Source organism: Thunnus albacares, chromosome 17 (assembly GCF_914725855.1).
Source record: "Thunnus albacares chromosome 17, fThuAlb1.1, whole genome shotgun sequence".
Classification (NCBI taxonomy): domain Eukaryota; kingdom Metazoa; phylum Chordata; class Actinopteri; order Scombriformes; family Scombridae; genus Thunnus; species Thunnus albacares.
The window spans coordinates 22,106,687-22,130,697 of NC_058122.1; the positions used below are offsets into that span (position 1 = coordinate 22,106,687).

A 24,011-nucleotide genomic window follows, 5' to 3' on the forward strand; every position below is an offset into this window, starting at 1 on the left:
GCCACATACACCTTGACCTTCCTCTCTGTTCTGCCCACCAAGTCCCTGCAGCCACCTATACTCTTCCTCCTCCTCCTCCTCCTCCTCTACCACCACAACAGCTATCTCCTTCATTCCAGCCCATGCCAAAGCTCAACTCTGCCCCGAGGCCAAATCCACTGCTCTCCACTGTCCAAATCCCTCTGCCATGTGAGTGAAATAACAGCAAGGCCCTGAAAATAGCAATGGAACTGCCCTTCTCTCTCGCTCTTCCTCTACTTCACCAACAACAATCTGCTTCACCTCTACTTCTATCATCCTCTATTTTTTCATTTCTTGATCTTTTATGTTTTTATTTTTCCTGTTTCCTGTTTCCTCTCCTTCCTCTCTTCCATCTTGTTTCTCTGCACTCTTGAAACAAAGGTTTTGACATCTTTTATTCTTTTTTTTTTTTTGTCATTTCGTTTCTCATTAGATGCAGTGGTGCTCTTTGCAGGTTAAAAAAAAACAACAATATTTTAACAGGATGTGTCTCAGGATGGAAAACAAATGGACATGCTGAACTGGGCTTTCATTGAAAGTTATTGGTCAATAGCAGCACATATAACACCACCCAGCCTAATAAATCTAGTGATGTCAGTGGCATTGGCTCATCTAATATATCTCCATGTACATTCCCGCTGCATACTCCGCGGCGCATCTCTCTCTCCTCTTGTTTATCTCTCCTTGCACTCCCTGCTCCCTCTCTCCCTCCCTCTCTCAGCATAAATCTCTCATTCACAAATAGAGGCCAAAAGAGGCTCAGCTGATGTGATGAGATTATTATTTTTTTTCTGATTACAAATCAACCTCAGCTTAGATAGATAGAAAAACACAGCCGCTCCCCCCCCCCTCCATCCCCTGTTACATCCTATTTTTTTCTCCTCCCCTATTGGCTCTGACTCCTCCCCTCTCCCCTAATATCTCCACCTTCTTTTGGCCCTTGGCACCTCCTCTCCCTCCCCTCCTATCCACCCACTTCTCGCCCTCACAGCCAGATCTAAAGACATGCCTCATTCACTCCTGCTGCACAGGTTGTGAGGGAGAGGAAACAGAGAAGGAGTGAGAGAGGGAGAACCAGAGAGGTAGAGGAGACTATTAGCAACTGCTGGAGAGGGAAAGAGGACAGGAGGTGACAAAGAGAGTCTGTACAGTTTGGTGTTTTTTGCTAAGAGAAGAAGAGGGAATTCAGGAGTGAGGCAGGAGAGGGAAGACAAGTCTTCAGGAGTGGGACTACCCAACAGTGGGAGGTTCCTCCAGGAAGTTTATAGTGATCTTCGGCAGCAACCCCCTTCCTCTCCGCTGGGAGTCAGACCCCCAGGATCCAGAGCCATGGAGCCCTCCGTGTCGACCGAGGTCGAGGGGGAGTGCAAGGAGAGGAAGAAGATCCAATTTGCTGTTCCGGCCTCCGCGCCCACCAACCTGGACCCTCGGCAAGTGGAGATGGTGAGCAGGCAGTGGGCAGATAAGAGTTTCTGAGGATTCAGTTTTAGTTTTCAGGTCTGACTTCTATTTCTGTTTCACAGCTGACTAATTCCCCTTCTAGCTCTCACCTAGTAATTCAAAGCAGGGGTGGCATTGTTTATCGTATAAGTGCTGTACCACTATTGGATAAATTTCTCCACTTTAGAACATCTTGTCTCTGCGTCATCCTTCCTCTCTGCTGTGTTTCATCTTTGACAAGTTTCTCATGCAGGGCTGGATCTGCCGGCTCTGTCTGCCACTCGGTTGAGAAATTATGATGACATTTCCCTTTCTCTGTTTCCTCATGAGATTACTGCCTCGCTGTCTCATCTCATCTTGACCTGTTTAACAATGTGACATTGACATGAAAGCCATTATCTTGCCTATGAATCCAGTTCACTCTTTTGTAACTTATAACAGCAACAGCGAGCCCTTGACATTTTGTTGGTAGTCACGTAACTGACACTGTTAATAATTACTCCTTTTTCGTATTTGGCTGCTCGTCGTTCTCCCTGCATGTAGAATGGCCTCTGTCATTTGAGCTTCTGTTAGAACAAAGCTTCAGCCCTGCTTTGCCACACAAAAATGTCTTATGACTGACTCAGCATGGCTTGTATCATTCTGTGAACTATGTACACTCATTTCTGATTGGAAAACTCTGATCTTTCCTCATTTTTTTTTTTTTTTTGCCCTAATGCTGCTGGTGGCTCTTATTTTAGAGCAGGAGAAAGTGGGCCAAAGTAGGAATCAGTTGATGCCAAGGTAGATCCAGGCCAATGGCTCATCCCTCCCGAGAGCTTGAGGAGAGATGGGGCGGGAAAGCAAGAGAGAGATGTGCCATATAAAGGGAAGCGGAGAGAATGCCACACAACCTGATCTCTCACACCTGTCTGGGGTCAGCTCCCTCAGGGACTGTCCCTGTTTCACAGCTTGCATAAAAGAGACTTTAATGAACTAGAGTGGCCAGCGATCATGCTCCATCTTTTCCCCTAACTCATCATCATTCTCTCATCATATGTTTGTTTGTATGTGCTGAGTAGCGAAGAAAATCGGATAACTGCATATCAAAGGGAGTCACGAGCAACTTGTTTTAGGTTCTTGAAGCCTTCATTTCTGAGAATAACTTCGCTTCTTCTAAAGCAAATCTTCCTTTTTCAAGACTTTTCTTGAATCAAATGTGATTTTTCTTGCCTTACTCTACCAGCTTTTAAAGGATAGGTTCACAGTTTTTTCAAGTCTGTCCTAAAACAATATTCAGGTGCTCAAACAAGCATTTACACATTTTTCTTTCTGTAATCATTCTTGCTGTTCATAGTGGCTATCTTCATAATGCATTTCCAATCCTCAGTCCTCCCTCCATGTCAAAATGTGTTTAAATGTTTATTTAAAGCTAATAGGAAGCTTCAGTTGTCCAAATTAGTCAAATCAAGTCAATATTTTATCATTAAAATCCTTATACTGCAGCTGAACAGGAAAACACTGTCTGTCGAGACACAAAAAGAGAATTTTTTACTAAAAAGACTGTAAGTGTGGAAGATATCCACTTTATATAACAAATTCAGGTGGCTTAAGCTTCATCTGATCTTCAAACAAACTTTTAAATACGTTTTTGTTCAAAACAAGGACTGTGAATTTTGTCCCCCATTACTTACATTGTAAGCGCGACTGTTGTTTTAAAGACTTGAAAAATTGCGAAACTATCCTTTAAGATCATTCTTGTCACTGGAAACAAGTTGCCTCATCTCACACTCTCATTTGAGACACTAATACACAATTATGGGCTGAGATGGAAATGTTTTTGCAACGTTTCACTCACATTAACACATAAAAACTTGCTCTCCTCCTCCCCCTCTTTTCTCTATCTGTTATGCCATGTCATCACACTCTGATGCCTATCATCTCTTCCAAGAAACAACAGGATATCAATCTACCATATGTGAGCTGCTCATTTATTTAAAAAAAAAACTTACTTCCTTCTGTTTTGAGGTGGACCTTATTGCTCAATCACCTTATGGTCAAACAGTGATCAGCTATATTTAGGCCCCTTGGTTGGCTTTCCTGCAGCAGGCGGGCCTTGGCCTTTACCTCCAGATAGGTTGTGTATGCTAAAGCTTCTGCATCAGCTTGTCTTGTCAAGATGCCAGCTCATTCAATCATACATGTCATGGAGATGCTTCAAGAGCATAAAACTGTAAAGTGTCATGTTGGTTGTAGATGATACTCTAATGCGTGTATCTGTGTGCAGATGGAGGAGAACTAATTGTTCCAACAAAGCAACAAATGCACTGAAGGGCAGTGTGGGAAACAGAAGGGGCGTTCGTTCAGGAGAGGATGTGTTTATGTGTGTGTAACAGCAGATAGCATCTACGCAGGGCTGATGAGAGTCTCCAGGGACATGTGGGAGTGCAGGGTTTAACAGTTAACGACACTCATTTCATTGCCTTCCCCTCCCCATAGCAATTACTGCTGCCCCACAAGTCCGTCTTCGCTAATGAGTTGCAATGACTACTATTCTTCTGAACTTGACACACAACCAGCAACTCCTTACTGTTGTTTCCGGTGCTGTACACTGCTACTATGGAGACGGGCTGAACAACTACAGTATGTCGCCCTGAAGCTCCCCCACAGTTCGCATCTAAAAGGTCAACTTTAATGGACAGCTCTGTCTTTCTGGATAGGTTGTTTCCATTGGTGCTGTTACATGTTTGTAGATATGTATGTGTGAATGCTCTCTGATGGGTTCGCTGTTGATGTGTGAGACGCTACCATACCTCCCACTCAGTGAAATATTGTACATTGTGAGAGGAAAACAGCAGCTACCTGTATACATGCCTCAGATGTGCAAGATATGTAGACACTTCTCACCTGTTCTGCAGGGTTTACTGTTAAAAATAGGCTAAGTTTATTCAAATAGCAACAAAAAATCATTTCCCACTTACCCCTAGTGGTATTTTGCAATGCAAATTGTTCTGGTTTTATTTGGCCAAGTTTTGAGACATTTGTCGCCTGCATCCTCTGCTACCACCCCAGTACATGCAGGTGAATGGAATTTCATTTGTGGTGGTCAAAGCACTGAAAAATTACATTTTAAAATTTCAAATATTACTCTCTTTAGATAAACAATGCCCAAGATTTCCAAGATAATCAACAGCAGTTTTGTACCAACCATGACAACAGTCCACAGTGGCTTCTGTGTGTTATCCAACATTACCTGAATGTCACTTGATTCAAATTTTGGACACATTTTGGACACATGTGAAGTGAAATCTCTCCTCACTAATAGATTTTTCTACTTGTTTTAAGAAAATTTAAGATTTTCAGACTCACTATTAGGTTACATCACTGTTTAAGTCCTTTCCAATTAACAATATCCTCTTTCAAGCCCAATAGTGCCCGGACTGGAATTTTTTAAAACCACAACAACACATTTGTCATCATAATATTTTATTTCTGGCTCTCCAGTAGCATCCCTGCCATCTTTTTTTTTTTTATGACCGCAGTTATGTTCTGTCAAATCCTCCCAGAATGAACGGCTTTTTAAGATGAACATTCATCAGTAATCTTCACATCGAGAGGTCAGGAAGAAAGTTGTGCTTGTCCGCAAAAACACAGAGAAAGCACATGGCTGTGTTTACCATCCCTACCCCCACTCCACACACACCCCCACACATACACACACACACACACACACACACACACACACCAATCCTGCGTGCTTTGCAAGTGATGTAGGGTAATGTGCATAATGGACAGAGATTAGGGTCATGCTGCAGACACTGCATCCCTGATTCCCTACAAGTCTGCCTCCCTGTGGACTCAACAAGCAGACATCTCTCCATGTTTCTCCTCTTTTGACTCAGCCTGATCTGATCACCTCATGTTGATCCTTTGAAATGATAGGAAACTAAGAATATCAAAGGGAATGTCAAAGGGCGGGAAAAGGGCATCCGCCTAAAGCCTTCAAACAACAGCCAAGCCCATATTAATTTATATTAAACCTAAAGGACATGGAGGGCATAACTCCTTTAGGTTTCATGGAGGCCCCCCCCCACCACCACCACCACCTCTCTCCAACCCTCTCCGTCATCCTCCCTGGTCCGGTTTCTGGGTTAAACGTCAAACAGCGACCTTTGATGCAGCGAGTGTTTGTGGGTAAACATTAGCAGTCTGGGGGACTGTCAACATGTACTCCCAGAAAGAACATCTTGTTGGATGGCACAAAGCATGCTGGGACTGGGCAAGAGGGTGCAGTGATCTTTCCCTGCATGTGGACATGTCAGGAATGTCACTATAGTGGTCTGACTCAGTTTGCCCGATGACGCAATCTGTCTGTCTTATGAAAATGAATTTTTATGTTCCTTTCAGTTGCCTGCCCAGAGCGGTTTGTTGATGTTTGTAGTGGCAAAAATGAATTATTTAAAAAAAGAAAAAAAAAAAGATGAATTGCCTTGCTTGAAACCGCAGATTGTAATTACACTTTGGACACAATCAATGGTTCTCTTTCTTCTGTATGTTTGTTTCTGCCTGTTTTTGACAGTCCAGGCGTTTTGATTAGTTAATAACTCTCATGCAACACGTTCATGGCCTGTATATGTCTACAACAGTTTAGCACAAAGTTTCCTTTCATGGTTCTTTTCCACTTTGTTTCAGCAGTGTAGAAAGCCTGTTTATTTGTATTTTTTTTGCTGAAAATCACACTGACTTCATGACGACATGAACAGAACAATCTATCATCTGCTGCTGGCTCCTGTGCTCATGGATGTGTAATGTGTAAACAGTTAAAAAAAACATAAATATTGAACATGGGTAGAGTGATTTGTGCCTGATGACACTGTACACAGGGAGTTGAAAATGTGCCATAATGCCCGCTGCACCTCAGGCATGCACGGGGCACAGAAAAGCCTGACGGTGGCCTGCAACACTGCAACACGCCCTCTTAGCCTTTCAGCGTTATGGTCAACAAATCCTCTGTTGTCGGTTGGTGTCATTATCCCACTCAGTCACTCACTTGTCGCTTCAGGGGATCATCGTTAATCAAACCAAATCATGAAGAGATGCATCCCCCTAATGTGCATTCATTCATCTCCATGTTTTGTTTTCTATCACAGTGCATCTGAAGCGCTACATCTCTTAAACTTGGCTATAGCAACAACTGCAGCAGCCATATCTGTGATGAGAGGAGAGGGAGAGGATTAGAAGGGCAACAGTAGCACAGCGAAGAGTGAAATATGGGTTGGGGGATAAGGGCTTGTCATCGAATGTCGTCAGATGTCAGTATGCTTGTTGCAGATCTGGATCCCGATCTACATCTTGTGTTGCCTTTCTCACTCCTGATTTTGTTTTGCGCTTCGGGGGGAAGTTGAAGCCGGGAGTCCCCCTCTCTCACTAAAGAGCTGCGGGATGGTCAGACTGATGTCGGCATATTGAGAGGAGCGCTGAGGCCTTACTCAAAACAAATGGGATTGGTCTCTAGCCCTGTTTCATCAACACAGAGAAGACATGGCATTATGTTATTGCTGCTGTGCTTGTTGTAATCTCTGATTTTCATCACAGCAGTTGATGTTTTTGTTGAGACATTCTTTTTTATTGCATATTTATCTGCCTGCAACGTAATGAGCTTGTACAGGGGCACACCAGGTCCTCGGTATGTTTAGGAGGGAATGGCTCAAAGCGGAAATAAGTTGTAGCAACTGGTTTGTCTGCCTGGAATCCAAAATCAATATTTGGATTTAAGCAATCAGATAGTAAATCGAGGGGTTTGTAGATGATAGTAAATCTTGGTTATAATCTTGTGTTTATACATGCCTTTTGCATCCAAGCAATGACCTATAAGCTGCATAGCAACCATCAACAGTAACCTTTTTTCATTTATCACCTGTGGGTACGTATGACGTTGCAGATGAGTAACTATAGCTACTCTGCCCTCTGTGTGTACCTGCCTGTTGACCTCTGGAACAGGTCTTTGTCAGTTGCACAATGTGAAACCACTCAGTGCTGCCGAATTTGAGCAAAGCGAACAAGGAAAGCAGAATTATCTCCGTGTTTGCAGGTTGCAAGCCGTGCCATCGTCTCTTTGAAAGCTTTGATTGGCGCGTTCCCTGTTGTCACCTCACCCTGTGTGTTGCTCCAGCGTGCGCTGTGGGCTGGCAGGTGGCTTCCTGTCACTCATCAGCCATTGGCGTATTAACTCCGTCATGTTGTGATGGTAAACCTTTCTTCCAACAGTCTCTGGAACAACAGGCCAAACAGCTACCAGCAGCTAATTACGTAAATGCTGGGGGGTACTGTGAGACAGAGGAGAAGGAGAGAGAGAATAGAGAGGGGTAGGGGGGGGATGGTTGTCTGAGTATGATATCATTCTGCCAGTGGGTGCAGCGTAATTACATTTCCTATTTGGGGGTCATTGGAGAGCCCCTCCAGATGCTATCTCCAGCCCATCTGTTTATTCAGTTAGCCAGTGGTGAGGCCAAAGGTCACCTCAAAAGTGTTACGTGAATGTTGAGAAGCAACACGCAGGACATAATGTGAATTCAGTAATATTGTTCATTTGAATAGAAATGAGCACTTCATACATATCTGGCAGACCCCAGACCTCACCAAGCTGCAGTCGGGATTGTAATTTGCACAAGCCGTGTCCTTGACCCATTCGAAACCGCTGGAAACTCAAAAAGCGGGTGTTACTCAGTGAAGCCTCATTGAATCCGCCTGGCAGCGCTGTCTGTGAGTGGTGACTGAGTGTAGCCTGAATGTATCTGACAGAGCTGTCTGTTACATGATAGATCTGATCATTGGCCTTGGTTATGTGTTTGTCATGCTTATGGAAACATTTTGTCTGCCAGCTTTGTCAGGAAGGTTTAGCCAACCATTTTTGAGCAAAACACAAAATCTAGAGATAATGATATCAATTAACCACACTGGTATTTTGCATCTTGGAGTCTAAAAAACAGACCGCAGTGTTATTTCCCACATCCCACTGACAAAATCGAAATAGACCGTTACTAGAGAAGATACAAGAAACAGCACCTTCATGTTTGAATTTGTGTGAATTATGCATTTAGATTTTACACACTTAAACTTGCAACATTACAACCAGGAAAAAATGCACTCAGCTCATACAGAGAGGGATCATTTTTCACATTATTATGTTATTGAACCCATTGCTAGATGGCACTTAGAGCACCACATGGTGTTCAGTCACTTCATTTTAAAAGGCTCACTGGGTATGCAGGGGTGTGTGTGCAGGAGGGGGGGGGGCATGGCTCAGAGGAAAAGGGCGACACGATGACTTTGTTTAATTGAGTTGCTCCGCAGAGTTCAGACTTGCTAAAGATCACGACAGCAGAGGCGGAGAATAAATCTGCACCTCTCACCCAGAGATGGACAGAGCTGAGATAAATGGTCTCAAGAGGAGAGAAAGGTACATTTGTATTCAGTGGAGGCGTTTACAGGAAGACAGGGAAGACAGAAAAGAGGAGGTGTTGGAAGATGTTGGGGTGAATGATGTAAGAGCTGCATCTATGCTGGTAATTTTATTTAGATAAAGAAACACAAAGAAATGAAAGATCACAAAGCAACCAACAATAAGGTGATCTATCTTTACTGGAAAGGGTACCATGAACAATCCTCACCCATAGAACATTTGAGCAACAAACACAAAGACCAGAAAGGCACCAAAACTCAGAAACATAAAGCAAAAGTAAAAACCAAAAGCTGAGAAACACACAAATGTAAGTAACTAAAAAGTAACAAATTTAGATTTTTGATCTCAGGTCTTCCACCTTCACATTTAGCTTTTTGTAATTTTTTTGTCAAAGGTTTTAGATTGCTATTAGTTTGTGGTCCAAGATTTAATCCTCTCTATAGTTTATGGCTTAACAATATGAGTGTGTTCCCATTGGTGTACTGTACTGTATGTTGCCATGCACGTACACGAGTACTTATTTCTGTATGATGTAGCGGCATTCGCCTGTGGGCAGATGCCATAACTGCAAATCAATCTTGTACAAATCCATATCTATTCATCCGGAGCTGGGTTACAGGCCACTAGAGAGAGAGAGAGAGAGAGATAGAGAGTTAGAAAAGCTCCATATGGACCTGACGGATGATCCACCTCTATCAGAGAGAGCCGACAAACACCGCTTGATAGGATGGCCCGATGTAATGGAGTGCTTTTGGCCACGAGGGATGGAAGCTAACAGGGAGGGAGATCTGAGGTGTGTTGTCTTTGTGCGGAGGCCAGATCTGCAAAGCTGACTCCCCTCGAGATGCTTGACTGTTCAGTGCTGGTGTAGGGCAGAGTTTCTGTCTCATCCTACAGAACCCCTAGAGAACCCCCCGATCTAGTTTATGCTGTCCTACTACTGCTGCTTTTTATAGGCCTGGCCACAAGAGCGCCAGCTTAGAGGACAGCCTCTAGGGAGCAAACCCATATCAGCCGATCTGCAACCCAGGCTGCTATGCAAGCCAACACACATACCTGTGCACACACACACACACACACACACGTGCAAAGTCAACATTTGCCAATGACTCATGTACCCCACCAGGCACAGAGTGAAGTATTTGAGTCATTCCTGCTACTTAACCTCTTTACCTCCAATTAAACTTGACAAGTTAAATATACGCCTAATTATAAGATTTTCAGGAGCTTTACAGAGGTTTAAAGAGATCATCAGCAAATTCATGAAAGGTATGTTAAGAATAGAGAAGCATAATACAAGGGCATTACATTTAGGTGTTTACGGTGTGTTTTACCAAATTTTGTTCAGGTTTGAATCTGAATCTAGAGGGTTTTTTTTCTCTTCCTCCTCTCTTTGTCAGACAATGCAGTTAGCACATTATTAAAATTCACTCATCAGCTTTAGATACATCTCCTTTCTATGCTATGATGCATGAGCCAATGTTTTTTTTCTTATTGAGACCAAAGCTTTCTGTGAAACGCAGAGAGGGTGCTGCTGCCTCTTGGGCGAAGCCTGCAGGCGTACACCTGTGGAGCCGCCGAAAGGCCACCGCAGCAGCCAGCTTAGAGCCCCTCGGAGCGAGTCCACAGCAGCTCGACTGATCTTGGAGCAAAAACAGTCTCACAAACCCCTCTCCTCTGCTGGCAGCAGAGGAGAGGGGTTTGTGAGATTGGGGGCAGGGGGTTTAGAGAAGTAGAGGAGGAGGGAGGGAGGAAGGGGGGGGGGAGGGATAAAGCATAGCGGGTGTAATCTCACACACTGTGCCCCAGTGTTGGCATAAATGAGGAAGTCACATACGATATTATGTAACTCGGGCGGAGTGGGGTGGTTTTAAGGCTGGAAAATTACTAGAGTCAGTATGTGTGTTTATGTCATCTGGTGTTGCCAATATCATACAGCAGGACGTCACCGCCACCGTCACTGTCACCGTCACCATCACAATGTGTGTGGGAATGTGCATGTAAGAGAGAAAGAGACACCTGTGTTTGTGTACTACAGATGCATTTATGCTTGTTGTTATTGTTATTATGTAATTTAGTGTATTTACAACCTGTTTTACAATTTATTTGAGAAGTGGACTCTTTCCTGGTTCCTATAGGAGGTCATGTCACGGCATTTCGCAAACCCACAATGATGATTATGTAGATGAAATCAGGGTGACACGCACACACACACACACACACGGCATGTCAGCACACGATTGGGTAAATAGATCATCAGATTACGCTTCTCAGTGACCTCAATTATCCCGCCCAATCATTTTACCTTCCATTTATCTCACTGGCCCTATTTTTATCTCCATCTGAGTAAATGAATCTGTAGTTATGAATCTTTCCCAGCTATCATTACGCAACTGGCTCTTTCAATGACACCTTCTTAGAGGTTCAGCAAGCTTTGACCTCCCTGGGGGGGTCATAAAAACCACTTCAGACAGTCTGAAACTCTCTTTTTTTGCTTTTGTTTGATAGTTTTCAGTGCAGAAACCAGAACAACTAACAATAAAGGTACTAAGCCTGGGAGATGAAAACGTGAACTAATGTGTACATACATTGTTTGACAGATATGTATGAAAAGAAGCAGGATATGTGGATTTATTCAGGACAGTATTTTCCACAAAAGAAAGCAATAACCCAAAGTTTACCTTAACTTAAACCAGAATAATGTAACCTAACCATAAGCTCAAAAGTTGACATGACTGAAAGAAGACAAGATAATAAAAGCAAATCTCTGCATGACTAGAATTACGAGGAGGAATCTTGTGGTTTTCCCAGTTTAATGGCTTTAATGGCTGGCTGGTAGCAGGTGTCAGGCAGGCAGAGGCAGCAGGGTTCACAGCAGCACAGAGCCCCAGGCCTCCACACCTTGCCAGGGGAGAAACGGAGGGGTGGGGGTGGGGTTAGAGGAAGCCCTGTGGATGTTCCCTGCCAGTAAAGATAAAGGGGGAGAGATCAATTGAGCAGAGGAGAGGGCAGACAAAGCAAATTGATAATAATATGATTTTGGTTATGACGCACTCTGGTGAATGAGAAGAAAGGGAAACAGAAGTGGATGAGGGTCAGTGTCAAGGAATGACGGATGGATATGGAAGCAAACAGGATAGAGGAAGCAGAGGATCAAGTGAGATGGAAATGAGAGGTGAATGAGGGGAAGATGGATTGTGTGCGAGATCCAGGAGAAGGCTGGAAGTTGCGTGACAAGATTAAAATGTATCTCTGGTGTCATAAATAAGGGAGAAATCCACGCTCGATTACTCTGTGTTGCCGCGTTTGACAGCGGCAGATTTCCACCACGCGGCCTGCAAGCCTCTGCTTTGGCAACACGCGCCTCACTGTGATGACGCACAGCTTGCTTAACAAGACGGAGGGGAACCGAACACAAACACGCCTCTCTGTATGGAGCAGTTTTACGCAAAATAGAGCCAGGCTACTTAACTCTCTTCCTGTGATGTTATGTGGTGCCGTAAACAGCAGCACCAAGGTTCATGTCATGGCCAAGGTTGGCTTGCTCCACAGAGGACACTTTTCAATACCTTGCTTGTTTGACCTGCCAAGTCCACTTAGCTGTGCTACTTGTTTTCCTCAGTGCCCTTTATTTTTCCAAAAAGGTAATTTTATAGATGTCAAATATTAATCCTTTAGAATAGTGTGGAAGTGAGTCAAAGCATCGATCATGTAACTCTGCAAGATGACGCAAAGGCCCCACTCATTCTACTCGGGGCATTCCTTTAATGATCAAGTTATTAAAGTAATACTCCACCCACGAATTCATCCTTGGAGCGTGACACACTCACTTCCTGTTAGCATGAAAGGGGGCTTGTAAAAAGTTTACAATTTTGTCCTTCATGTGGGACAAAGGCTGTGTTCAACTTGGATTTGTGTCGGTTTCAATGGATTCCAATTGTGACTCTTTCACAGTGGAAAAATGCATCTAAACATCCACAGAAACTTCAAACCACTGTTGCAACATAAGCTTTTCTGCTGTGAACATGTAGTGTGGGGACTAACTTTTCATGATCAATTAATCTGGAGATTATTTTTTCTGATTAATTGATTAATCATTTAGTTTATAAGCTACCAGAAAATATTGTAAAATAAGGTTAGTGCTTAATTCTTTTAAGTGGGATTTAATTTCATGTAATTGTGCTTTTGGTTTTTCATTTAAATACATAGAAAACGATTTAAATGATATGTGGAATTTGCAAAAAATAAGAAAATACTATGAAATCATTATCAGAATTCCCAGAATTCAAGGTCAAAGAGTCCAAAGCTCAAAGATATTTAAATTTACAATAATATAAAACAGAAAAAAGTTGCAGTTTGGCATTTTGATTGATTAATAACTTGATAAATTTTCTGCTGATTACCTGTTTGATTTAAATGACTATTTTTTTGCAGTATATCTGAATGCTGAGAGTGTTTCAAAGACTTATTTTTGCAAAAAAAACCCCCCAAAAACAGTTAAATGCACCCCTTCTGGCCTAGTCTTCATGCAGGGCACGATATTTGTGAGCTGGAGGGATGTATGGGCACAGCTGGTCATTTATTCTAAAGGACAGAGAGTTCACTGTACATAGTGACTTTAACTGGAAGTGAAGTCCAGACCTGCAGGAAACAAAATAGAAAGGGAGACTGGACATTGGAGGGGAGTGTCTGGGCTGATTACTTTTGCTCATTTAATGTAAACTCACCTTTTCCATGGTCCCTCTGTCCGTCTTAGTATATATGACTCTACCTGGTGCACACACCAAACACACTGAGGAGGTCATTGATTTCAAATAAATCCTGTATCAAAAGCTTTAACACTCTTGAAATGCTGGTTAATTTAAGCAGCTAGCATCAATTTAGCTTCTGGTCTACTCTACATGACTTTTACTATGCACAGCTACATAATGAGTCTTCCTCTGCTCTACTGACTGAAGCATGTGCTCTGACCCGGCCAGTATTGAACGTTATTGTTGGCTTTGACCCATGGGCAGCAGCACTAATGAAGTCAGCGAGGGCCGCCCAGCATGAACTGTCAACACTTTCCATTTGATTGCTGAGACAGTGTGTGAACATTATTAATAATACAGTGTTGACCAGTTTAATTATTCAATTGTTTATGGCTTGTCTTTGTTTGCTTATAGATCCGGCGCAGGAGGCCCACACCTGCTACGCTGTTTAGAGTAGCTGACCAAACATCTCCTGAAGATGATCAGTCAACCCATCAGGTAAAGGTGAAGTCGAAACACTTTATTATAATAAGTGTTTGTGCATTCTCATCTGTCATCATCTGGATGAGTCGTGAATCTGACATTTCAGTGTTTAACAACATAGTGCTGTGTCATTGTGTCATCTACTGTCTGTCTCATAAATCAGCTCCTAACTAGTATCTCATATTAGAAAATTATATAATATTTTAACTCCTGCTGGACCCTCTGGTGTGTCCATCATCACAAACTCTTGTTGTGTGTCTTTTTCCAACCCAAGATAAATTTTTACTAAATTCTTTGAGATTAAAGGTTCATTTTGACCTTAGAAATAGCAGTTTCACAACAAAAACTTGTGGCTGAAAGCTTTGGAAAAAACAAGTAACCAAGTTTAACCAATTTGTGGTAACTTTACTTTAAAGGATAGGTTCACAATTTTTCAAGTCTGTCTTAAAGGTGCAATGTGTAGGATTTAGTGGCATCTAGTGGTGAGGTTGCAGATCACAACCAACTGAATACTCCTCACCCACCCCTTATAAGCGTGTAGGAGAACCTATGGTGGCTGCGAAACCCACAAAAAACGCAAAAGGCCCTCTCTAGAGCCAGTGTTTGGTTTGTCCATTCTAGGCTACTGTAGAAACATGGCTGTGCAACATGGCGGACTCCCTACAGTACTAAACCGGTTTGAATCCTACTTAAAGGACAGAGACTGCTTTGTGTCTATAGGTAGTTACACATCTGAGTGGACAAAAATGACATGTGGAGTTCCCCAAGGCTCCATCCTGGGGCCTCTTCTGTTCAACATCTACATGCTCCCACTAGCTCAAATTATAGAAAATAGAAAATATGCTACCACAGTTATGCGGATGACACACAAATTTACATAACCATATCGCCAGGGGACTATGGTCCAATACAAGCACTGTGCACAAGTGCATTGAACATATCAATGATTGGATGTGCCAGAATTTTCTTCAATTAAACAAAAACAAAACTGAAGTAATTGGTTTTGGAGCCAAGGAAGAACGTTTAAAAGTCAGCACTCAGCTTCAATCGACAATGTTAAAAACTACAAACCAAGTCAGAAATCTTGGTGTAGTCATGGACTCAGACCTGAATTTCATCAGCCACAATTACAAAGACAATTACAAAGTCAGTCTACTATCACCTGAAGAATATATCAATAATTAAAGGACTTATGTCTCAGCAGGACTTGGAAAAACTTGTCCATGCATTTATCTTCAGTAGACTTGACTACTATAACACTGTCTTCACAGGTCTCCCTAAAAAGTCGATCAGACAGCTGCAGCTGATTCAGAACGCTGCTGCTCGAATCCTCACTAAGACCAAGAAAGTGGATCATATAACTCCAGTTCTCAGATCTTTACACTGGCTTCCTGTCTGTCAAAGAATTTATTTTAAAATACTGCTGTTGGTTTATAAAGAACTAAATGGTTTAGTACCAAAATACATCTCTAATCTGCTGCTACATTATGAACCGTCCAGACCTCTCAGGTCATCTGGGACAGGTCTGCTTTCTGTTCCCAGAGTAAAAACTAAACATGGAGAAGCAGCATTCAGTTTTTATGCTCCACATATCTGGAACAAATTCCCAGAAAACTGCAGGTCTGCTGCAACCCTCAGTTCTTTTAAATCATAGCTGAAGACTTTTCTGTTTGCCGCCGCCTTTTTTATATGTCTTTTTACTTGTGTTGCTTTTATATTCTGTTTTGATGCCTTTTATGCATCAAGCTAACAAAAACACAAGGATTCTTAGTTTCAGGTGATTATACACTAATTAAAACATACTTATGAATATTATATTCCACTTCTACCAAGTCCGTTCCACTAAATGCAACTAAATTCTGCACACTGCACCTTTAAATAATAATAATCAGGTGCCCATTTGGACATTAAAGGAGATTTTGCATACTGTAATCATTCCTTCTGTTCATACTGACCATTAAAAGATCCCTTCCTAATGCACTTTCAATGTAATGGGAGACAAAATCCACAGTCCTAGTCCTTGGTTGGTGCAAAAATTTATTTAAAGGTTAATCTTAAGTTAACCTTGTTTCCTTGTTGAGCTGCAGTGGAAGGATCATAACGAAAAGAGGGAATTTTATACTAAAAAGGCTGTAACTGTGGAAGATGTGCACTTGATTTGACTAATTCTGATGGCTTAAGCCCTATATTAGCTTTAGATTAATTTCTTAGTATATTTTCGTACAAAACAAGGACTGTGGATTTTATAAGGGATTAGGATGGGAATAGGAGGGGATCTTTTAATGGTCAGTATAAACAGGAGGGATGATTACAGCAAGCAAAGCCTGTTTCAGTGTTCATATGAGCACCTGACTGTTGTTTTAAGATAGATAATGATTGATATAAATATAGTAAAACACATTTATAATAATATGAAATATATCTTCATAGCAGAAGTTATAATTATTTACAAATACTGCTCATTTACACTTAAAAATGTCCTTATATAAACTTTTAACTACATTATAGTGCATTATAAACCATTTATTTAATGTTTATATACTGCTTATAAATGTTAAATGGGTAAGTACAGGTTTTTTTTGTAATTTTTTTAAAACTCTTTTGAAAATCTCAATGTCAAAAAGTATTGAACACACCAGACAGGACTTTGAGAAAATGTTCACTTCTATGAACACTACTTGTGCCGCTCACTTGGCAAATGATGGCATTTATAAGAAGCCAAACTTGTCCTTAAAAATAAGGTATTAAATGCCTGGCAAACACATGTAGTGATTATGCCATTGGGATAACGAGAGTGAAAGTCTTCAAGAGATTAAACTTCTGTACGCACAAGACATACAGAACATTTTAATTTCATAGTGCAGTCCTGATAAAACATGGCATCTTGGGTTTGAAGACTTCTCTCATTGTAAGCATTATCTACTGCATATTTTACTTCTGCTTCTTCTTAGTAGTAACGGTAACGTTTTGGAATAAAGACATATATATGAATTCATTATAGAGTGTTTTTTTTCCAACTTTAAAGGTACTGAAAAGGTAATTTAGGCTAATTAATGTGTCTCTCTCTGTGTTCACAGTGGGTTGTAGGAGAGAACGGAGTGCTCAAACCAAAACGTGTCAACCCAAACGTGTACCAGCCTCCATCACTCAAAGGTCGGTGCGAGCAGTAATGATACCACAGGTGGTGGTTGTGTGTGTTGTGATTCATCCTTGTGTTTAAGTCCTTCTTGTTTTACCGTGCTTCGGCTGCAGTCAATTTCCTCCTTATTTTTCCATGCTTCACGTTAGGCAAAAATGCATGTGACAGATGGGTAGATATGCAATAAAAGCCTTCACTCCTTCTTTTTCTGTGCACGTCTCATATGCGTAGGCTTGCGTCAGTGTTTTCGATTCTTAGTGTAAACTCAACAGCAGGCTCCGTATATTTGTGTGTGACAGAAAGGGAGAAAGAGAGAGATTAAAGTGTGACAGCTGTGAGACACTGAGTGTGAGTCTAGGAAAGTCTGGATCATCCAGGATTACACTCAGTTGTGTATACAGCTGTGGCACACCCACACACACACACACACACACACACACACGAACAGAACAGAACATGAACACACACATACAGTATAGGCATGATAGAAATACATACATGAACACAAACATATACTCTCTTTTGTGTCTTTATGCATGTGTCTTCTTGCTTGTTGCATGTGGTCGTTAAAGAGGCAAAATTCTACATTTTGGAGCTTATCAGCAGAGCTTCATTTTATCTGGGATTTCTGGGTGTTTGTTGCATGTCGTGTGATGATATAATGAAGCACGAAGCCTTGCTCTTGCATCAGAAATCTGTCCTTCAGCAGCTCAGTTGCAGAGAGTGAAAGAGAGAGCTACCTTGGAATAATTTCTAATTACATAACCTACCTTAAGCTAGAATAAGTGACCTGCCTCAGTGCCGCACTGTGTATCTGAGGGTGTGAGATAGTGAAAGAGAGAGAGAGAGAGAGAGAGAGGCCAAGGTGACCCAGAGGAAGTGAGAGGAGGAGTTGAGGTAATAACAAAAAGAGGAGAGAGTGTGTAGGGAGAGAGAGAGAGAGAGAGAAAAGTGTGAGTCAGCATTGCCGCTGTGAGAGCACTGAGGAGGGCGGGCGGTCGAGGAAAGACGAGGGTACAAAGAAACAGATGGGAGAACAGGGTGAGAGAAGGGATAGGAAACAACAGGGAAGGCTATACTGTAAAAAAAAATAAAATCAGTGTGGGATACCGTTTCGCAATTGCCTGCTTGCCTGTCTGTCTGTCAGTGCATGTGTTTAATTGGCTTCCTGCCTGCCTGGCGTGTATTCAAAAACCCCCGTGAGGCTTGATAAAAACTGACAGTTTTGAAGCGTGGTAAAACCACAACAACATCTCCCTCTATCCCTGTGTCTGTGTCCGTGTGTTTGTGTGGCTATCTCCCTGTGTGTGCTGTGTGTACCTGTGTGTGTGTGTGTGTGTGTGTGTGTGCAGCTGTGCAGAAGATGGCTGAAGCACACATGCAGAACCTAGGTGTCTACCCTCCTTTGGAAGACCCTTGTGAAGGGGAGGAGGATGAGGACCACAGTCAGGGAGAGGAGGGAGAGGACACATCTCCCACCAAAGCTGCTGGTGAGAGGGAGGTTCTCTGTCGACCGGCTGGGACTGTAACATACTGTCAGTGGCTCCATGACACACAGTGTCAGCGAGGATGACACCGTTGTTGTTGTTGTTTTGAAGGAAAAATACACCCTCTGGCACTTTAACACTGCTCTGATTTTCTATTGTTTTCTATTATTTATTAACGTGATGATTATTTTCTTGATTAGTCATTTAGACCAAATGTTAAAAAACAAATGTCATTCCCAATTGGTGATGTCTTCAATTTGCTCGGTTTGACTGACTAACAGTCTAAACTGTTGAGATATTCAATTAACTGTCATATATGAATAGAAAAAAAAAACAGGAACAATCAAATATTTTGCATTTCATCTCAAAAAATGATTGAAATGATGAATTGATCATTGTTGCAGTTGTAGTGGTGTAGCCTACATTGTTCTTATCTCTTTACATAAATTGGCTGGAGATGGACAACAATGACATTTAATAGGAGACACTGAATTTCAGCTGTCAAAAACATGAATAATATGAATAAAACATGAAAAACATGAATAATGGTTTAACAGTTACTGAAACAAACACCCACCACATATTAAATCTCCAAAGATAAGGGAAGTTGGATACACCAAAATGTAAATTTCCTCTTTTAGCTCAAAAATGATGCATTGATCACAAACTGATGACATATCTGAGGGTGTATTTTTCCATCAGGTTTGTGTGAATGATCCAGTTTGCCCTTTTTAAAAAAAAATATTTATCCTTGTGGTGTCTGCATATAGTTTGTGATTTCAGGGCTGATTTCCCTTCCCCATTTTAAGAAACTGTTGTTGGAATTCATCCTGAAACTGTGAGAAAAACAACTTCCTTTTCTGTCAAACTCTCTCTCTTATCATTTCATTGTGCTAAAGTTGAGTTTTTCTCCAGGAGAGGCATTACATAACACCCTGCCTATCACCTGGCAATTAGTAGAAGAAATCTCAGGCAGCAGAATATTTTAAAGTTTGTCCCTATTAAATTTGTGTTTTAAAAATTATGAAAAAGAAACAAATTTCAAAGAGTGTCACACAATACAAGATAATGAAGATGGGAGAAACTAGACACAGACAAGAAGCACATGGGCAAGACATGACAACAACGTTTTTGTTAACCGCAGTGTGACGGCTGGTGGTTTTATTCTTGGCCTTAACATTTATACACTTCTCTGAAATAATTTACTCTAAAAGGTTTGGTCCCGGTAGAATGACGCGGCTGTTCTCAGAGGAAGCGTAACGTAAGCTCCTCTGTGGGCCCGCCGGCAACACAGGTGAAGCTCTGTGCGTCGAGAGACAGACCCAGTGTCATATTAGCTCTCTGTCCCTCGCTCTAAATCTGTCAGAGGGTACGCTGAAGCTGACTAAAGGCCCAGCAACCAACATCTATACCAGTCAGAGAGGCCAGACAGGATTAATAAGGACAGAGAGCAGAGTTGTTTGTGCAGAGAGAGCTCTGATCCTGCTCTGTATTCTACTCCATTTCTATCATTGTATGCTTTAGTGCAACAGAGAGTGTAAACTGTTGAAAGTGACGAAATAGGAGCTGCACCAAAATATCTAAGAAGAGATCTTTTTGCGTATACACTGCCTTATTATGTGTTTTTTTGTTTTTATGCAGCACAATTATGGGTTTTTAAACTCTATTATATACATGAGAACAGTGGCCTTTCATTCAGAATCATTGAACTGTCTGCCCAGATGACAGGCTCTTACAATAAATCCCTTTGTGGGATCCTGGTGAAACACCAAGTACCCAAACAGGATGTTGAAAGATCCTGATCGGGTCCTTTGATTACAGCTCATCTGTTGTTTCAGGTTGAGTGACACAGTTAGGGCTCAGTATACTATGACAGTCAGAAGACAAAAATTATTTAATTAGGTAGCTGTTTGCGACACGATTGACAGCTGATGAAAACTCAGTGACTTACAACTATAAGGACAAAGAACAGTCTCCTTGTCTCATCCTGTGTGTTTCTGTAATCCGGCAGTGGGTCTACAGCTCAGAAAGGAACATGAAAATGTAATATAATCAGCAGATTTGTCACTATTACACATTTCTTTACAGTTCAGTCCACCTTTTCAAATACTTGCCCTTTCCTAAATTGATCATCGAAGGCCAGAAACAAACTTTCTACACGTTTTCTAAATATAGTCGGCCTGTTCCTGCTACCAAACACACTCCATAATCTACTTTATAAATAACCAAAAGCAAACATGGACATTCTGAGTCACTGCTGCTTTTGACATCAGTCTTTGTCTCCTCAGATCACCACGAGACAGCCACCACCGACCAATCAGACAAGCTTTCCAGCGTGAGGGAGACGGCCAAGCAGATCCAAGCGGCGCAGGAGGAAGAGGAGGAGGAGGAGGAGGAAGAGGGGGAGGACAAAATCCAGGAAACGACAGAGGAGAACAATCGGGGGAGTAACTGAGAGAAAGAGAGAGAGAGTGAAGTAGAGAGAGAAAGAGAGAGAGAGAGAGAGGGAGAGAGACAAACATTTGGAGGGAAGATTAGGGAACGTGAAGGTGTGTTTTTTTTTTCTCAAAGGGTTAAAATCTGAAGAACTCAGATACGAGGAGGAGACGGGTGCGCTGTTGTCTGAGAGCTGTGGGTGGAGATTAAAAGCGAGTAATTGAATGAAAGATATACACAAAATGAAACAGGGTCAAGTGGGGTGTAAGAGAAAGCGAGTTTGTGTTTTAGGAGTCGGCCCTTATGAGGAGGTGAAGAATGATCTACTGAGAGAGCAGACTACAGACGCCACTTTGGCCCTAATGTCCCCTTCTTTATAATGAGTGTGGAGAGGCCAAGGTCAACATGACCAAATACCCTGAAAGACCAGTCCTCCCTCTACCTTAATGCTTCTGCACAGAGCTAAATGTTCCTTTAAAGAGGGTAATTACTACGATAAACACACAGTCTTCTTGGGTACACTTTTAACAAAGATTGTCCCTTTGAAAAAAATCTTGAAAGTCCTTAAATGTGTGTTGTGGTCAATGATCCACTTCATCTTGAAACCTGCATCGTTCTGATTTGCAGCATATTTTAAATGTGTGGTCCTTTAATTAAATGTGTATTTACTGCCATCTTGTGGCAGAAAGGAGGAAGTTTAAAGTGATACTCCAGCCAAAGATCTAAATTTAAAGCATTAAAAAAAAAAAAGTTGAAAAACACCTGTGGAAACTTTTCAAACCATTGCTGCATCATTGTCCACTTCATTTCTGTCCATCCATATGTTTAGGAGTATTTCTGAGTCAGTCTAAGATCAGTTAACCTTTACTAAAAAGATAGATACCAAAATATTTTAGGAGGAGTATCACTTTAAGAAGCACCAAAAGGTTTGTCTAATGAGTGTGCACAGTGAGTGCATGCCTACAGTTATTGCATTAATATTTAAATCAGGACTTTTACTTATTTGAGTATTTTTAAAATGAATCTTTAAAGGGTGAAGCTACCTCTAATTTTCTCAAAATACTCAGCCATTGCCGCCATGCATCACACCTTTGATTCAATGTGAAGTGGTGAGCTGTTCGGGGAATCAGATATTAAATTTCAAATCTTTTCCATATGCTGTCGGCTTCTTTCTCAGTGCTCACAGGTTCCCTTTTGTATGTTAACACTTTTCTATTGTCATCTTTTTAATTGTCCACTCATGATTTGTATGTCATGGATCTGTTGTGAGAGCTATTTTTCTAAGCTAATGCTCGGTGTGTGAGTAGCTCAGCTCCTGTTTCTACTGTCTGTATACAACCATACAAAAAGCCTGCATGTAGCATGCAGCACCAGGAGACTGAAACCAGTCTCCGTGGTTACTTTATGACTGACATTTGAGCAAAATGGTCACTGTACAAACTTTCTGCAATCTTTTTAACACACTTTAGATGTTCACTTGGTCTCTCTCTGTTGATGGATGACAAGTTGATAACTATTTAAAATGTTTTTACTGTCTTGCTTCTCAAATTGTCAGCCTTTGTCTAATCTAAGTTCCAATTTAACTGAAGATCCAGGATCTGATGTGCAAGAAGGTGCCCAGTTTTGCCACAGGATGAATAAATGTATCACCTGGGCTGCTGTCTGTATATAAAATAAACTGTGTGAAACTTTTTTAACCTCTGACCTGCCCATATTGTGGGATGACTGGATGAGCAGGTTGTGTGTGCTGAGGCTATGCGGCCGACGCTGTCCTCCCTCCTCCGCTCTCTGTCCACCTTGCCTCTCCTCCTGGGTCAGAAGAAAACAGCCATGGAAAGACATGTATGAACTCTTATTCTTATCTGTCTTTACTTTACTTTTATTTTTCCATTCTCTCGTTTCTAAATGTGATGTGGTTGTTTTAAAGTGAACATCAATATAATATCAAAATAAACACTTTTTCCCCCTTTCTCCTTTAGTCTGATCTGTGATCTGTGTGAAATCTGAATTTATCCAAGGAAATGTGTATTTTCATTGATTCTGATTTATCTCTCCAGTCACCGTTCTCCATAAAATACGAACATTAAAACAATCTTCCGCTGGATAACAAAATATACAACGACTCAACAAGGGATATTTGATTGTGTGTATTTATAAAGAAGAATAATTCATGAAATTATGAAATGTATTCATGTGATATTCTATAAAAAAGCCTTCCTGGTTAAAAACAAAACAATTTCTATTAGCAACACAAAAACAGGGTCAAACTATGTCATCAAAATGTAAATTATTCCTTTTTCTTTCTTTACACATAGTCACTACTTCAGAAATGAACTTGAACCATATTAATATTTTGTTATTTGCATAAATTTATATCCTCAAATACTGAACTGAACTGATGTGAACTGAACTATTCTTTTATGTAATTAGTTCAACATAAACTTAAAAACTTCAAATCATTCCCTGATGTGTGTGCTATAAATTATATGAGAGCATAACATCAACCCCCAGTCAACAGTCCTGAACTGTGCATTATGAAAAGAGTCTAAATCTGTTCAAGCCTGTTAAATAAGATTATGCTTGCAGGATTATTCATTCATTCATTCATTCATTCATTCATTCATTTTTCTAAGACTATATCTATGCCTGACTAAAATGGCTTCAGAGTAGACCAATGATTATGTTTAAATGTTGGTTGCTGGTTGACACCAGATTCTTTGCAACTAATTGAAAAAAAACTATTGAATACATTTTTATCAATGTAAATGTAGCAAATAAAGAAATAAAAGGCTGTTTTGACATGTATCTATTAA

General features: G+C 41.2%; 1 protein-coding gene across 3 annotated transcripts; it reads left to right on the forward strand.

Moving 5' to 3' along the window:
• The first annotated feature begins 962 nt into the window (after positions 1 to 962).
• On the forward strand, positions 963 to 23,169 carry ppp1r1b (protein phosphatase 1, regulatory (inhibitor) subunit 1B). 3 transcript variants are annotated; one of them, XM_044332014.1, is made up of 5 exons: positions 964 to 1,464; positions 14,068 to 14,157; positions 17,214 to 17,289; positions 18,628 to 18,765; positions 21,051 to 23,169. In XM_044332014.1, the coding sequence occupies exons 1-5, from the start codon at positions 1,351 to 1,353 to the stop codon at positions 21,215 to 21,217; spliced, it is 585 nt and encodes a 194-aa protein (XP_044187949.1). In that variant the 5' UTR covers positions 964 to 1,350; the 3' UTR covers positions 21,218 to 23,169. The 3 variants fall into 3 exon arrangements, with proteins under 3 accessions (XP_044187952.1, XP_044187949.1, XP_044187951.1); XM_044332016.1 differs by having other exon boundaries at positions 966 to 1,464; positions 14,068 to 14,151; XM_044332017.1 differs by lacking the exon at positions 18,628 to 18,765 and having other exon boundaries at positions 963 to 1,464; positions 14,068 to 14,151.
• Positions 23,170 to 24,011: the final 842 nt, after the last annotated feature.